Consider the following 16,588-nt stretch of genomic DNA (forward strand, 5'->3'; position numbering starts at 1 on the left):
CACAGTAGCAACCACAATTGGTCATGACTGACCCTGACCAGATGCATTTCGGCCTGTTGGGCCTTCCTCAGTGGTCAAACAATGACAGTACAGGATGGCTCCTGCCTTTACCATACAATGTATGCCAGTCAAGGCTTATGTGTGTGTGTGTGTGTGACCATACATCAGTCATAAATTGATCCAAGTTCAGTTTTTTAAATAATGATTGTCTGTGACTATTGCTGTGACAATTACATTACTGTTGGCTCCCAGCTTCATCACATTTTTTGATGTGAGAAAGGTAAGGGTGTGCAATTTTTTTGATTTAGTATTTTTCCTTTTAGGTCTATTGGACCTGAAAAAATTTCTGTATTTCCAAAAAAATCCCAGATCCCAGATACTAATGTAGTATTCAGAACTGGGATTTTTAGGAAATCCCAGTTGGAGGGATGGAGGAATTTTCAGTATTTTCTGTTAAAAATAATAATAAAAATAAAAAATCTTTATGTTTGCTTGTGTCCTTTATAAAGTTTATATATCCACTACCTAGCATTACATTTTATGACACACACGGCCCGGCCTCACAGCGTCCCATTTGTGTCAGATCTGGCTGTCCTCACAAATGAGTTTGACACCCCTGTGCTAGAGGGACTCCGGGAAGAACCTCTTTGGCCTGGTGTGACCTGGTCAGAGGGTGGGGAGAAAAGAGATGATAAAAATGCCTGACAGGAGGAAGGAGCTCTTTCACCCCCCCCCCCCCGATGCTGTGTCCATGACAGCTGACAGACCTCTCCCCTGAGAAGGCAGCTGTTTTTACCATGTGCTCTCCTGGAGAGCTGGATAATGCTTCAAGGTACTGGTGACTCTGTAGAGAGCTAGAACACGCAAGCTAAAGAGCCTGCCCTGCATCAGGCATGCCTTGTATAAACAGAGGAACAGAGGATTTGCATTTTATCCGGTTTTTTTAATTCCTTGCTCAATCTGATGCTCTGCTAAAAGGACATTTTCTTTTAAATAAATACTTACAACTTTTGATGCTGGTTGTGGTATTCTGTACCACAGAGACCTCCACTGTCTCAGACATGTTATTTTAAAAGGAGCACCTGTTGGCATCCATCCTAGATCCATTCCAGTCCTGTTTCCACCTGGGTCATGGGGTGGAGACAGTGTTGGTTGCCCTTACAGATGACCTCCAGATGGGGCGAGTTGGTGCTTCTCTTGCTGTTAGATCTGACAGCAGTGTTCGAACATGGTTGACTATGAATTGTTGGCCCACCACCTTGCTGACATCGGAGTAAGTGAGACTGCCTTGCAGTGGTTTTCCTCCTTTCTCCAAGATCAGGACAGAGGGTGGCGATTAGTGAGTTGCTCTCCCAGCAGTATCCACTGGAATGTGGATTGCCGCAGGGAGCAGTCCTTTCATCGATGTTGTTATATGCCCCCTTCCCCAGGTGGTATGGAGATAATGGCTGGGATGTCACCCAGCTCTGTCTGTTGATGGATGGTCACCTGGACACTGCCCTGGAAGATCTGGACCAGGTACTGGAGGCTGTGGCTGGGTGGCTCAAACAGAGTTGGCTGAAACTTACTCCATCTAAGATGGAGGTCCATTGTCTGAGCTGGGCTGGAGTTGGTTCTGGAATTGGGCTCCTGAGTTTTGATGGAACACCACTAGTGTAAGTGCTGAGGGTTAAAAGCCTTGAGGTGATCTTGGATGCCTCACTTTCTATGGAAGCCCAGATCACAGCAGTTGCCAGGTCTACCTTTTACCATCTTCAGCAGGTCAGGGAACTGATTCCTTACTTCTCCGCACAGGATCTCACCACAGTGACCTATGCAACAGTCACCTCCAGGCTAGATTACTGCAACTTGCTCTATGCAGGCTTGCCCTTGATTCTGACCTGGAAATTCCAGCTGGTGCAAAATGCGGTGGCATGCCTACTGACTACAATGCCTATATGGGCACGTATTTGGCCTGTGGTCTGCCAGTTGCACTGGCTGCCAGTCAAGTACCAGATCCATTTCAAGGTGATGGTGTCAACGTTTAAAGCCTGGGACCAGCATATCTAAGGGACTGCCTCTCCCCATGAGAACTTTTTGCTCTGCTGAGCAACATCTTCTGGTTGTCCCTGGCCCAAGGGATGTCCACTTAGCCTCAACTAGGGCCAGGGCTTTTTCTGTAGGCTCCTTCCTGGTAGAACAAGCTCCCACTAGAGATCTGGGCCCTGCGGAGCCTGCTTCCATTCCTCAGGGCCTGAAAAACAGAGCTGTCCCACCAGGCCTTTAGCTGAGGTACTGGACATCACTGAACATCAGTATTGCCCCCGTTTCATGCTGGCCTACTCTGTAGTGGCTGATTATGATTACTATTATTTATTGTTCAGCTTGGGACCAGGTTTTTTAAATAGTTGTCATCTGAATTCTAATTAGCTGATTTTGTTTTAGCTGGTTGTTTTAGAAATTATGCAATGTGTAACCTGCCCTGAGCCCATCTGGGAAGGCAGGATAGAAACGTGAAGTAATAAATATTCTTCCAGGTGTGCCCAAGGCAGTACACTGTCCCTGTGGTGAGATGGCACTGGGCAGTGGGAGACAGAGAGGCCAGGCCTCAGAGCTTGGAAGGGAAGCTGGGAGTCTTGACCCTCCCAGCGGGAAATCCTTAAGAAAGGTGGCGGGCTATCCGAGAGTGGAAGAAAAGCCTCTCCAGGTGTAGAGAAAAACCTAGGGGACAGGACAGAATAGGACCTGCAGGCACCGTTTGCCACAGCCTGATCCAAGATGGCTTCTCTTGTGTTCTTAACTTGTGGAATTAACTGTGACAGGCCATTAGATGGCCACTCAATTACTGGCCTTTAAAAGGCCCACCAGTGTCATTTTGCTGTGACGACTAAATGGAATCTCCATAATAAGTGTGCCTCTGAAGGCTGGCGGCTGAAGAATTACAATGTGCCTTAATAGCTGTAGTTCCTTTTATTGTTGGTGTTCAGAAGCTTGTCTTTAGGGAGACCATGGTCAGTTGTTGGGCAGATTAGACCCCTTGATCCTGAAAGGAAAGGGATAGAGAGGAGAAGGAAAGAAAGATGAAGGCAAATGTACAACAGTGACTGTAAGAAGGACACAAGACTAATGACCTTGTCTTTAGAATCCTGCCTTATGTTGGTCTCCTTGCTCGCATTAAGTTAAGAACATAAGAACATAAGAGAAGCCATGTTGGATCAGGCCAACGGCCCATCAAGTCCAACACTCTGTGTCACACAGTGGCAAAAAATGTTATATACACACATACACTGTGGCTAATAGCCACTGATGGACCTGTGCTCCATACACTGTGGCTAATAGCCACTGATGGACCTGTGCTCCATATTTTTATCTAAACCCCTCTTGAAGGTGGCTATACTTGTGGCCGCCACCACCTCCTGTGGCAGTGAATTCCACATGTTAATCACCCTTTGGGTGAAGAAGTACTTCCTTTTATCCGTCTTAACCTGTCTGCTCAGCAATTTCATCGAATGCCCACGAGTTCTTGTATTGTGAGAAAGGGAGAAAAGTACTTCTTTCTCTACTTTCTCCATTCCATGCATTATCTTGTAAACCTCTATCATGTCACCCCGCAGTCGACGTTTCTCCAAGCTAAAGAGTCCCAAGCGTTTCAACCTTTCTTCATAGGGAAAGTGCTCCAGCCCTTTAATCATTCTAGTTGCCCTTCTCTGCACCTTCTCTAAAGCTATAATATCCTTTATGAGGTGCGGCGACCAGAACTGCACACAGTACTCCAAATGAGACCGCACCATCGATTTATACAGGGGCATTATGATACTGGCTGATTTGTTTTCAATTCCCTTCCTAATAATTCCCAGCATGGCATTGGCCTTTTTTATTGCAAACGCACACTGTCTTGACACTTTCAGTGAGTTATCTATCATGACCCCAAGATCTCTCTCTTGATCAGTCTCTGCCAGTTCACACCCCATCAACTTGTATTTGTAGCTGGGATTCTTAGCCCCAATGTGCATTACTTTGCACTTGGCCACATTGAACCGCATCTGCCACGTTGACGCCCACTCACCCAGCCTCAACAGATCCCTTTGGAGTTCCTCACAATCCTCTCTGGTTCTCACCACCCTGAACAATTTAGTGTCATCCGCAAACTTGGCCACTTCACTGCTCACTCCGAACTCTAAATCATTTATGAACAAGTTAAAAAGCATGGGACCCAGTACCGAGCCCTGCGGCACCCCACTGCTTACCGTCCTCCACTGCGAAGACTGCCCATTTATACTCACTCTCTGCTTCCTATTACTCAGCCAGTTTTTGATCCACAAGAGGACCTGTCCTTTTACTCCATGATTCTCAAGCTTTCTAAGGAGCCTTTGATGAGGAACTTTATCAAAAGCTTTCTGGAAGTCAAGGTAAACAACATCTATCGGGTCTCCTTTGTCCACATGTTTGTTCACCCCCTCAAAGAAATGCAACAGGTTAGTGAGGCAAGATCTTCCCTTGCAGAACCCATGCTGAGTCTTCCTCAATAACCCGTGTTCATCAATGTGCCTACTCATTCTGTCCTTGATAATGGTTTCTACCAACTTTCCCGGTATTGAAGTCAGACTGACTGGCCTGTAGTTTCCCGGATCTCCTCTGGAACCTTTTTTAAAGATGGGGGTGACATTTGCTACCTTCCAGTCCTCAGGAATGGAGGCAGATTTCAATGAAAGATTACAGATTTTTGTTAGAAGATCCACAAGTTCAACTTTGAGTTCCTTCAGAACTCTCGGATGTATGCCATCCGGACCCGGTGACTTATTAGTTTTTAATTTGTCTATCAGTTGTAGGACCTCCTCATTTGTCACCTCAATCTGACTCAGGTCTTTCAACACCCCTTCCAAAATTAGTGGTTCTGGGGCGGGCAAAAAGTTCTCGTCTTCTACAGTGAAGACGGAGGCAAAAAATTCATTTAGCTTTTCAGCCATTTCCCTATCCTCCTTCAGTAATCCTTTTACCCCATGGTCATCCAAGGGCCCCACTGCCTCCCTGGCTGGTTTCCTACTTCTAATATATTTGAAGAAAGTTTTATTGTTGGTCTTTATGTTTTTTGCAATATGCTCCTCATAGTCCCTTTTTGCCTGCCTGATCACAGTCTTGCATTTGATTTGCCACAGCCTGTGTTCCCTTTTACTAATCTCACTTGGACTGGTTTTCCACCGCTTAAAGGAGTCCTTCTTACCTTTTACAGCTTCCATTACTTTGTTTGTTAACCACGCAGGCCTTTTCTTATGCCTGTTTGTGCCTTTCCTAACTTGTGGTATGTTGCACAACAGGGATGTATGCACTGGTTGACATCTCTTGCTTGGCTTACTGAGGCTTCTGTCTAAAACAGGATGCTGGACTAGATCATGGATCACTGGTCTGATCCAGCAGTGCTGCTCTTACATTCTTAAAGTTGGATTAGATGTACCTCAACCTGATTCTGCAAGCTACTTCTGAAGCAGCACTAGTTAACTCAAAGCATTAAAGGACTTTTTAATATGGTGAAGCCAACCTTGCTTAAGGACCCCAAATGCAAACTCTGGATAGCTGCGGTGAAAATGTGCTGTTGGTCACAGATGGTCACATGTTTTGCCTACATGAACTCCTGAGGTCAGTCATGGCATCTCCCTACTAGTAAGGAACACTGTGGACTTGGGAGAGCTGCTGCCAGAAGTTGTCAATGGTGCTAAGCTCAGGTGCATGGCAGAGGGAGCTGCTTCACAGGGAAGTTTCTCAGCTGGGTCATTAGCTTTCTCTGGAGCTGCTTTTATGGTGACCCTATGGATTAACGTTGTCCTCCAAAATGTCCTGTCATTAAAAGCCTTGCTCAGGTCTTGCAAGCTGAGCGCCACTGTGGCTTCCTTGACTGAGTCTCTCCATCTCCTGCTGGATCTTCTCCCTCTTTTCCTGCTGCCTTCATCTTTCCCAACATTATTGTCTTTTCCAGGGACCAAAGCGCAGTTGCCTCCGTTAGTGTGTTTGTGCATAGATATATGGGGGCGGGGGGGGGGAGGAAAACAGGGGGGGAGCGAGAGAGAGAAAACACTAAATTGCATTTTTTTTGTCTATTTTCAGGTAACCGTTTTGGTTCTTTTTGCCCTTGCCTTTCTTACTTGTGTTGTATTTCTGGTCGTCTACAAGGTTTACAAGTATGACCACACCTGTCCGGAAGGCTTTGTCTTCAAGGTGAAGTATCCAGATCAGTTTTTTAACAAAATAACAGATATGCTTATGTGTAGACTTAAATTTTAGGAAATATTGAAAGCTAAAGAGAATTTGAGAGGTGGGAGGAGCTTATTAGGAGAGTGGGAGGGCGAAGGAGTACACTAAACCTCCCATGGATTACATGTAAGTAGAAGTTATGTAGGGCTCAGGGGTGCATGTGTGTGTCTTGTTATCTGAAGGAAATTCCCTGAGAGGCTGAAATACAGGTAGTTGATTTCTGAGACCATTTTTATTGGCTAATTTTTCTGCCTTTGAATCAAATAGTTGATGACATTTTAATGTGCGTATTCTGGACTCTTCCTTAATGGGTGCCTTTAAGATAGAGAAGGAACTGTGATAGTTTATTGAAGCTGCATAAATCATCATCATCATCATCATTTTCATCTTCATTGTGACCACCCTGGTCCCAGACTGGAATGCCCCTTTCCCTGCTTGAACCCTGGAATAGGGAAGCCAGGGCTACTAAAGTTCTTCCTTCTGAAATGGTCCATTTCTGCCCCTCAGTGCCAGAGGGTGACTTGAAACATGAGGGCAGGGCTTCCTCTTCTCTGCCCTTCTCTGGCCCTCTTCATGTGATATGGGACAGGATCCACAGGGAACAATTAATAAAACGAGCCCCCAATTCATCCTGAGGCAACAACTGGAGCATTGGGTTTGAAGTCCCACCTTCCCTGCCAAGCAGCTGACTGGCGGGTTTTCCATGTCCTTTGAAATGCCATTACCATGGTTGCATGATGTGGTCAGGATAATGCAGTTCTGGTTCCATCAGTCCTCAGATAGCTCTTGTATGTGGAAGAGCTTGAGAAAGACTGCAGAACCAGTGCAGGGTCTGGTGATGTAAATATTCTTGTGCTGGATCCTGGTCCATGCCTGATTCCCACTGACTGCCTGCAGGAACCAGCAGCCCCCCCATCCCCCCCTCTTACTTTGTGATTTAAAAGAATCTTTAGGAATATTCTCATTTGCAGACCGGAGGAGGACATCCGGATGTTTGGGTACTCCTTCTACCACAATCATTGGAGGCAGGTATTAGGTCATAGAATCCTAGAGTTGGAAGGGACCTCCAGAGTCATCTAGTCCAACCCCCTGCACAATGCAGGAAATTCACGAATAACTCCCCCCCACACACACACTCAGTGATCTCTGATCCATGCCCAGAAGATGGCAAAAAAAGAGAGATGATCATCTTCTTCCTGTTCCTCAGGAGAGGAGTACCTCCTACTTCAGTTCTTTCCCTTGCTGCTTTGCATGTGAGAACTTGAAAGGGGCACTCATTAAATTTTGGCCTCTTTTTTTGGCAGAGTACTCTTAGGACACATTTTCTTTTCCTTGCGTGACCTACTTTATGCTTCCTTTCTACCTGGACGACCATCTCATCAGCTGTCCTACAGCAGAGAAGGTGTCCCAGGATGTGCATCTGTCATCATACAGCTTTCTCATCAACACTGAAAAGAGCCACTTGACCCCGTCACAAGTGGTGACTCGCTTAGGAGCCCTTGTGGACTCAGTCTCCATGAAGCTCTACTTCCCACTGGAAAAAGTGGCAAAGCTGATAAGTACAGCAAATCTGGTCATTGCCTCAAAGTCGGTGCACCTAATGTTTCAGACCCAGCTCCTGGGCTCCAGGATTGCAGCCACTGCAACAGTTCCGTGGGCTTGAGCACACTTCAGGGGCCTTCAGTGGTTCTTACTTCCTCACCAGCAGTCACTTGCCCTCCACCCCACTTGAGACAGAGAGTTGCAGGATTCCCTTCATTGGTGGACTGCCTCTTTGTATCTCATCAAAGGCAAAGCGATCCACCCAGAGACAGACTTACTGATTACCAGAAATGTGAACCTCTTCGTCTGGGAGACTCACTGGGTCAGATCCAAGGAGCATGCTTGGTCTCAGAACAGACCACAAGTGTCAGTTTCCCGGGACTAAGGACAGTTTTTCTGGCACTGAAAAGCCAAGGCCCATGTCAGTCACCAGGGACGTATGCAATTCTGGAAGTTCAACAGGAAGCAGCCTTGATTATGAAAGGATCCGAAAGACATCTAGCCTGAGCAGAGTATATATATACATATAAGCACAGAAAGATATCTAAAGCATTTGTGGCAGAATGTGCCTGTTCTGACCTGCAGGCCCATTTCTGCCCTGCCCTCCTCGGGTTCCCAACTCCCCAGGGGGGGGGGCTTTTCTTCTACTCTTGGGTAGCCCGCCATGATCATTGTTGGGATTTCCCAGTGGCAGGATGAGGACTCTCAGCTTCCCTTCCAGGTTCAGAGGCCCAGCCTCAATGTCTCCTGCTACCCAGCACCTCTTCACTGCAAGGACAGATTAACGCCTTGGGCATCCTTGCTAACTGCCTGCCTCCCCTCTGGTTCACCTCTCCAGAGAGCATGTTCAAGACAGTGGATGTCTTTGTGGTACAGAGAACTACCCCCAGCATCAAGAATTATAAAGTGTTTATTAAAATGTTTACAAGCCCCAAACTGAGCAAGGAATACAAAAGAAAATTTAAAAATGCAAATCCTCTGCTGCTTCCCTGTCAGCTGTTAAAATATAGGATGTTAGCTTAGATGTTCTAATTCTCTACAGAGTGGCCATTACCTTCTTTTGTTCCCATTGGCCGAGGCCAGCACATGGTCAAAATGGCTGCCTGCTCCAGAGGAGAGGTCTGTGTCTGCTGAAAGACGCAGCATTCCAGGAAGAGACTTGCAAGGAGATTTTATCGTCAACCCCTTTGACCCTGGTCAGCCCAGGTCAAGGAAGCTTTTCCTGTGTCTCCACAAAGATCCTTCCTCAAGCATCTCTAGAATGAATTCCTTCTTCCAGGGTGCTTCAGGCAGCATCCGTGGGATTATCCCACACTCACCCCAACCCTGAAGTGGAGCTGGAAGAATGGCTAGTTCAAAGTCACCCAGCAAATGCCACGGCAGAGTGGATATGTGTGTCAAGTCGGCTGAATTCAATAACGAGTCTTTGGTTGAAACAAAGTTGCTAGTTTATTGAAAGCAGAACTGAAGACCATAATAGAGATTGAAGGACTGGGGTACACAGACATTAACCAAGCATTTAAGGTATAGATCAAAGGATTCCTACGGGCGGGGCACTCTATGCAGTATATGCGAGGGATGTTACTCCCTCGTTCCCAAGCCAAGGCCTTGGCGCTTAACACTCCCACAGACACCCAGCTTGAGAAGGCTCCACAATCTTGTTCACATATCAGCATTTCAAAGCAGACTACACAACAAAGGCATAGCTAAGAGGAGGGGGGGGGGAGGAGAGGTAGCTAGCAGCATTCGGTGTTCAGTAAGAGCCCAGAATCCCTTGCTTCTGAACCAGAGTTAGGCAACATGTTAATAATAATACAGCAGACTTGACATACTGCCCCCCCTAAGCCCCCCCTATGGCGCGGGCTCGAGGTTGCTCCCGATTATGGCTCTGTGTTTCTGAACTGTGTTTCGTTGACTCTGATTGGTGCCAATCGGTCGAGGTCGGGCTTCGACGAAGTAAGCTGCAATGAAATACAGGGTGGATTTTACCAAGAGCCGGAGGCAAATCTAATTCCTCCGTTACTGGATTAATTACCCGCTTGATCTTAAAGGGCCCCACGAATTTAAAAGCCAGCTTCCTGGATGGTTGGGAGAGGGGTAGATTTTTCGTTGACAGGTATACTGAGTCCCCAACTTTTAGTTCCCAGACTGGCACATGAGACTTGTCGTATTGCCTCTTGTAAGCCTCTTTTGCTGTTTTTAAGTTTTCCTGGATAGCTGGCCAGCACTGGCTAGGTCCCTGCCACCACTGCTCGAAGGCAGAGCCCGTTCCTGGATCTCCCCCCCCCCCCGGCAGCATCGGGATCGGTTTTCCCTCATACCCAAACACTGTGGAGAAGGGGGAGGCTTTAGTGGAACTGTGAGCACTGTTGTTATAGGCATATTCTGCAAAAGGGAGGAGGTCTACCCAGTCGGACTGGCGTTGACTCACAAAGCATCGCAAATACTGTTCCAGCACCCCGTTCACTCTCTCCGTCTGTCCGTCTGTCTGGGGGTGGTATGCTGAGCTTAACCCCTGCTCCATTCCTAACAGTTTGCAGAACTCCCGCCAAAAGGTGGCAACGAACTGAGGCCCCTGGTCACTAATGACCTTGTCTGGAATTGAGTGGAGTTTGGCCACGTGATCAAAGAATAGGGTGGCCAGTTTCTTGGCGGTGGGTAGTTGAGCACAGGGGATGAAATGAGCCTGCTTGGAAAACGTGTCTACTACCACTAAAATGACTGTCTTCCCCCATGAAGAAGGAAGCTCTACTATAAAGTCCATAGACACAATGGCCCAGGGGCGTTTGGCCGTTTCTAGTGGTTGCAGCAGGCCTGGGGGCTCCCCCCCTCTCTTTTTCGCCATTATGCATACTGGGCAGCTGGTTACGAATTCCGACACGTCCTTTCGGAGGGACGGCCACCAAAGCTGCCGGTTTACTAAGTGCAAGGTTTTCACATAGCCAAAGTGCCCGGCCAATTTAGATGAATGGCATAGTTGTAAGATTTCTTTTCTCAGCGTCATCGGGATGTATAGTTTCTCCCTCTTATACCACAGACCGTCTTTTCCCTTCTGCACCCCCTCGGGCCGCCCACCTCCCTCCCTTTCGGTCTCCAAGGCGATGCGCTCACGGCTGAGCCCGTCCAGCTCTCTCCTTTTCTGCGAGCGGGTAGTGACCATGGCCGCCACTTGCGTGCGGGATATTAACGAGTCAACCACCTCTTCCTTCTGGCTCTCATGCTGTGGGAGCCTGGACAGGGCATCGGCTAAGAAGTTCCGGGTCCCTGGGATGTGTTTCAGAGTGAAATCGAACTTGGAAAAGAACCCTGCCCACCTGATTTGTTTCTCACTTAGCTTCCTTTTCCCAGTCAGGGCCTCGAGGTTTTTGTGGTCCGTCCATATCTCGAATGGCACTCTAGCCCCCTCTAGCCACGATCTCCAGGTTTTTGGAGCAAACATGACCGCGAAAGCCTCCTTGTCCCACACTGACCAATTTCTCTGCTCGTCTGAGAATTTTCTCGAGATATAGGCACAGGGTCGCAGCTTCCCTTCCCCATCCTTCTGCATGAGTATGGCTCCTACGGCGACATCGGAGCGTCGCATTGGACCACGAAGCCCTTGAGCTCATCCGGGTGGCTCAGGACCGGCTCGCTAGTGAACAGTTGCTTGAGCCGGTCAAAAGCCGCCTGGCAAGCGGGCGTCCAGTTTAGCTTCGCCCCGGGTCGCTTCGCATCCTCCCCTTTCCCTTTTGTCTTTAGGAGGTCTGTCAGGGGCAGGGCGATCTGGGCGAACCCCTCAATGAATCCTCTGTAAAAATTTGCGAATCCGATGAAAGATTGGAGCTGTCTACGTGTCCTCGGGGGGGGGGGGCCCACTCTAAGACCACCCGCACTTTCGCGGGGTCCATGGCTAGGCCATCTTTCGACACCCGGAATCCGAGGTAGTCCAATTCAGTGCGGTGAAACTCGCACTTAGATAGTTTTGCATACAGCTGGTGCTCCAGTAGGGTGGTTAGCACCTCCCGCACCAATTTCACGTGGGACTGCTCATCCTGTGAGTAAATAATGATGTCATCCAGGTACACCACCACCCCCTTGTACAGAAATTTTCTCAACACATCATTTATAAAATTCATAAACACCCCAGGCGCCCCCTGCAACCCAAATGGCATGACCAAGTATTCAAATTGCCCCATCGGAGTGTTAAACACAGTCTTCCACTCATCCCCCTCTTTGATGCGCACCCTGAAGTACGCATCTCTCAAGTCAAGCTTTGTGAAGATCTTCCCCCCCGCCACCGTGCTCAATAAGTCTTTGATTAGGGGGATGGGGTAGGCATTAGACATTGATATCGCGTTTATCCCGCGAAAATCAGTAGAAAGCCTAAGTGTATTGTCCTTCTTTTTCCTAAACAGTACCGGGGCCGCATGGGGGGCCGTTGCAGGTCTGATGAAGCCCCTCTCCAAGTTCAGGTCTAAGAATTTGCGCAGCTCCTTTTTCTCGGCCCACCCCATCTGGTAGAGTTTGGCCCGGGGTAGGCTCTCCCCGGGGATAAGTTCTATGGCACAGTCCATTTTCCGGTGGGGGGGTATTGGTTGGCCTCTCGTTCGCTAAACACCTCCATTAAGTCTCGGTATACGCTCGGGACCTGGTGCGCTTCCTCTACCAGGACGCACGCCCTCTCTCGGGTGTCGGGTGCTCGCGGCCCCCACGCCGGGTTCCACAGGTGCCCGCTGCAGTCTGGGTCGGGGAAACGAATGGTTTGCGCTTTCCAGCGGATGAGGGGCTCGTGTCTCTCCAACCACCCCACCCCCAATACCACGGGGTAGCCGCAAGCCTGGGCAATGACTTATGGCCCTCAATCCCCAAGGGGCACGGCTCTGTTTCCTGCGTACAGGGTTCCCCCCCATCACCGACTTGTCCATCTGCTCAAACAGCATGGGATGGGGTAGCTGCGAGCGCTCTAGTCCCAGTGCTTCCACTACCTTGGGGGAGATTAATTCCCTGTTGCACCCCGAGCCTACCAGGGCTCGGATCTGTAGGAACCTTTTCAATTTTGGGTTCAACAGTTTTACCGTAACGAAGTACAGTCTTCCCGTGGATCTCACCGTTAGTGGTGCCTTTTCCCGATCGACCTGCTGGTTGGCACCGCTCAAAGCAGGTCGGAGTCGTTTCCCGCCGGCTCCTCTTCCCACGCGAGGTCGGCCAGTTCCGCGGACAGACGGACCTCTTCCTCCTGCAGCTCCTCCTGCACCATCAACGCGCTGCTTTTCGCCGCATCCTTAGGGCGGCCAGGTGCTTTCTTGGGGCCCAGGGTGCTCTGCCTGACTGACCCCGGCGCCGGGGCGGTCCCCGAGGGAGGCTGAGGGCAGTTGGAGACGAGGTGGCTTGGGTCGCCGCACCGGAAGCAACGGTGGGGCCCCGCCGGAGCGACTGCCGGCGGTTTCTTGGCTTTAGGGGGCTCGGCCTTCCCCGGGGTGGTCTTGGGTCCCCCCTTGCCCGCCGCCAGCGCTTGGCGCAGCATGGCCACTCTCTTCAGGTTGGTTTCCACCTCTCCCACGAGCTGGATCCACCCCAGTAGCGTGTCTGGGCTGGCTTGGGTGAGCGCCCGATCCAGGATGCTAGGGTTCAGCCCGTTGGTGAAGTGCTCGATCTTCATCACTTCGTTCCAGTTCCGGGCTCGGGCGGCGTTCGCCTGGAAATCTGCCGCGTATTCTCGGATGGATCGGGCCCCCTGCTTCATATTCCGCAGCGCCGAAAGCGCTCTGGCCTCTTGCAGGGGGTCCTCGTACTGGGTCAGTAGAGCTTGCACGAACGTGTTCACGAAGTGCAGGAGCGGGCTGTTGGTCTCACACAGGCTCACATACCACTTCTTAGCCGCACCCCGCAGCTTCGACCCCAAATAGTCCACTCGGCTCACCTCGTCGGGGAACAGATCTCCCCAATAGTACATGTAGCTATTCGCTTGGATCGCAAAATAGTTCACTTCCTCCGGATCCCCGTCGAAAGTTGCATCCAGCTCCCGGCTCCCCCCTAGGTCTCGCTGTCTGACCAGGGCGGGGGCCGCCGGGGCGACGGGTGGAGGTTGGCTCGGCCGGCCTCGCGGCCCCGCTGGCACCGGCTGCTGCTGGAGGGTTCCGGTTACCCCCAACGCTCTCCCCAGCTGGGCGGTCAGGGTCTGCAGTTGGTCCTTGAGGTCCTTCACTGCCCCGTCGACCTCGCGGTGGACCATTGACCGGAACATCTGGTAGTCCTCGTCGTGCGGGTCCTTGGGCTTCAGCCCCCCGTCCTCCTCCCCACACTCCGCGCCTTCGCTCCCGCTGCCCGGGACTTGGGTCACGGTCGCCTCGGCTCCTTCCTCCAGCTCACCCGGGTTGGTAGCCGCGGCTTCGGCCAGCTGCACCCGCTTGGTGTGGCAGGTCATGATCGCCCTCCGGCGGATCAGGGCCTGGTCCATTAGCGTGGTCGAGGTCCTCGGCTGGTATTGCCGGGGAGTAACTACCAGCTGAAACTGAGGAGGGGAAGCCGCGGTCCTTCTGGCAGTGTGAATGTGCCAGGGTGTCTCGGCCCCCTCCGCCCTTGTTGGGAGTTCTCCGTTGTCCGGAGGCTGGTCGGACATCGCCTTTTCAGTTGCCGGAAAGGTTGAACTCCAAAATAGCGAGTCCTTCAAAATGTCAAGTCGGCTGAATTCAATAACGAGTCTTTGGTTGAAACAAAGTTGCTAGTTTATTGAAAGCAGAACTGAAGACCATAATAGAGATTGAAGGACTGGGGTACACAGACATTAACCAAGCATTTAAGGTATAGATCAAAGGATTCCTACGGGCGGGGCACTCTGTGCAGTATATTTTCGCACTGGGATGTTACTCCCTCGTTCCCAAGCCAAGGCCTTAGCGCTTAACACTCCCACAGACACCCAGCTTGAGAAGGCTCCACAATCTTGTTCACATATCAGCATTTCAAAGCAGACTACACAACAAAGGCATAGCTAAGAGGAGGGAGGGGGAGGAGAGGTAGCTAGCAGCATTCGGTGTTCAGTAAGAGTCCAGAATCCCTTGCTTCTGAACCAGAGTTAGGTAACATGTTAATAATAATACAGCAGACTTGACAATGTGAGCCTCCTGCCCAGTAGGTACCCCAGCTCCTACAACACAACAGCTCTCACTGCATAAAGATAAGTGAGATTCCTTGATGTGATCATGTGTAGCATGCATTATTGCTCACTTGGTACAGCAGCAGTTCAGTTCTACAGATATCATGTTCACTGGAACCCCTCCAAACTGTGTTTTCGCAAGAGAAGTCCCTTTGAAGTGAGTGGTGTGCTGCTGAAAGGCCCATGTTGGTGTCACATAATTCAGTAGAATATATGGGATTTATGAAAGGTATGATGCACCCAGAGGTAACCTCTAAATCCCATCGATCTGAATGGGAAAGTTAAACATCCGTTCCAACCTCTCCTCATTGAAATGGGCAAGGGGCTTAGAAGTGCTTTATTTTGGCTGGCTCATATACCACCATTCAAAATAATGTCATTCTTCATTTTGTGGTTTGCTGATGGTGTAATCCAAATGGTGGGTTGTTTTTCAGAACAATCAGTGCATCCCAGCTGGATTAGAAAACTACTACTCTGAACAAGACTCTAGTGCAAGAGGGAAATTTTATACCGTTATAAACCACTACAACCTGGCCAAACAGACCATCACACGCTCCGTATCTCCGTGGATGACGGTACTCTCAGAAGAGAAACTGTCTGAGCAGGAGACAGAAGCGGCTGAGAAGTCAGCTTAGAGGGATTGGCCTGGGGGATCTGAAGGTACCGAGGGAGCACTTCATGGAACGTTTCATTGTTATGGATAATTTAGAGGTTACTTATATTTATGGTGTAATTGCTTCTGTTTGCTGATAACTGCTTTGCAAAAAAAAAAAAAGGAAAAATAAGAAAATGAAAACTTGCTACAGACCGTTAATGAGCTTAAAGCCAAGTGCATATCAGCATTGCTTTAGAGCTTTAACACAAATTTCTGTTAATAAATCCAACTTTAGGTATCTTCTTGCAATTTAGAAATTTTACTGGGGTGTGCAGAGGTTTGGGCGTGGGGAAGAATCATGCATGTATGTGCTTTTAACTCAAAAACTAAATAAGGTTTTGTAGTACCCCTTGCCATAAGTAAAGATGATCGGATCTGTTGCTTAGCTATGAGACGCACCTAAAATTGGAATTCGGCTCCAGAAAGGGGTACCAAGAAATAGATAAAGTTGGTCTGTTTTTGCTCTTTTACCAGATATGTAAAAAGTGATTAAGTTCTTTGCAACAAGGCATGCTTAATTGTTGTTTTGTCATAGCTGTGAACAGACTTTCACTGGTTTCCACTGTGGGTAGAGAATCTTGTCTATGGATGTGCACTGGAACACAAGGAGATGTAGATTTTGATGATGGATAAGAATGGTCAATGTCCATGGAAGACCAAAGGTGATCAGACATTCTGAGGAGTGATGGAGCCTTTATGGCCTGAACAAGCAGATGTCCCTCACTGTAGATACAGCCTCTCCTTCTGTAAGTTGTCTGATCAGGCAGGAGGAATAATTTTGTTAGGATTTATCTCTTTTGTAGAACATTAAAAATATCTCTGTTTTCCTGTGTTGCAAGATGCTTCATGATCGCAGCATTGCTTGGCATTCCCTAACTTGTAAAGTGTTCTGGCTGCGATCCTAAGCATCCTTAATAGAAAATGCTTTCCATGTAACTCAGTGGACTACCACATAAAGATGCTTAGATCAGAGTGCAGGGAAACAGTGTGGGCTGCGCATTACATCTCTTTCCATGCCCACTGCAGTTTTCAGG

At 49.1% G+C, this 16,588-nt stretch overlaps 1 protein-coding gene across 1 annotated transcript in view; it reads left to right on the forward strand.

Moving 5' to 3' along the window:
• The window catches only part of NSG1 (neuronal vesicle trafficking associated 1), a 29,771-nt gene extending 13,391 nt beyond the window's left edge, over window positions 1-16,380 (forward strand). The window contains exons 4-5 of the mRNA XM_060246122.1: window positions 6,079-6,189; window positions 15,334-16,380. Of these exons, the coding sequence (XP_060102105.1) occupies window positions 6,079-6,189; window positions 15,334-15,534 (312 nt within the window). The 3' untranslated portion in view covers window positions 15,535-16,380. The remainder of the gene's footprint in view (window positions 1-6,078; window positions 6,190-15,333) is intronic.
• The last annotated feature ends 208 nt before the right edge of the window (window positions 16,381-16,588 follow it).

Source organism: Heteronotia binoei, chromosome 9 (assembly GCF_032191835.1).
Source record: "Heteronotia binoei isolate CCM8104 ecotype False Entrance Well chromosome 9, APGP_CSIRO_Hbin_v1, whole genome shotgun sequence".
Lineage (NCBI taxonomy): Eukaryota > Metazoa > Chordata > Lepidosauria > Squamata > Gekkonidae > Heteronotia > Heteronotia binoei.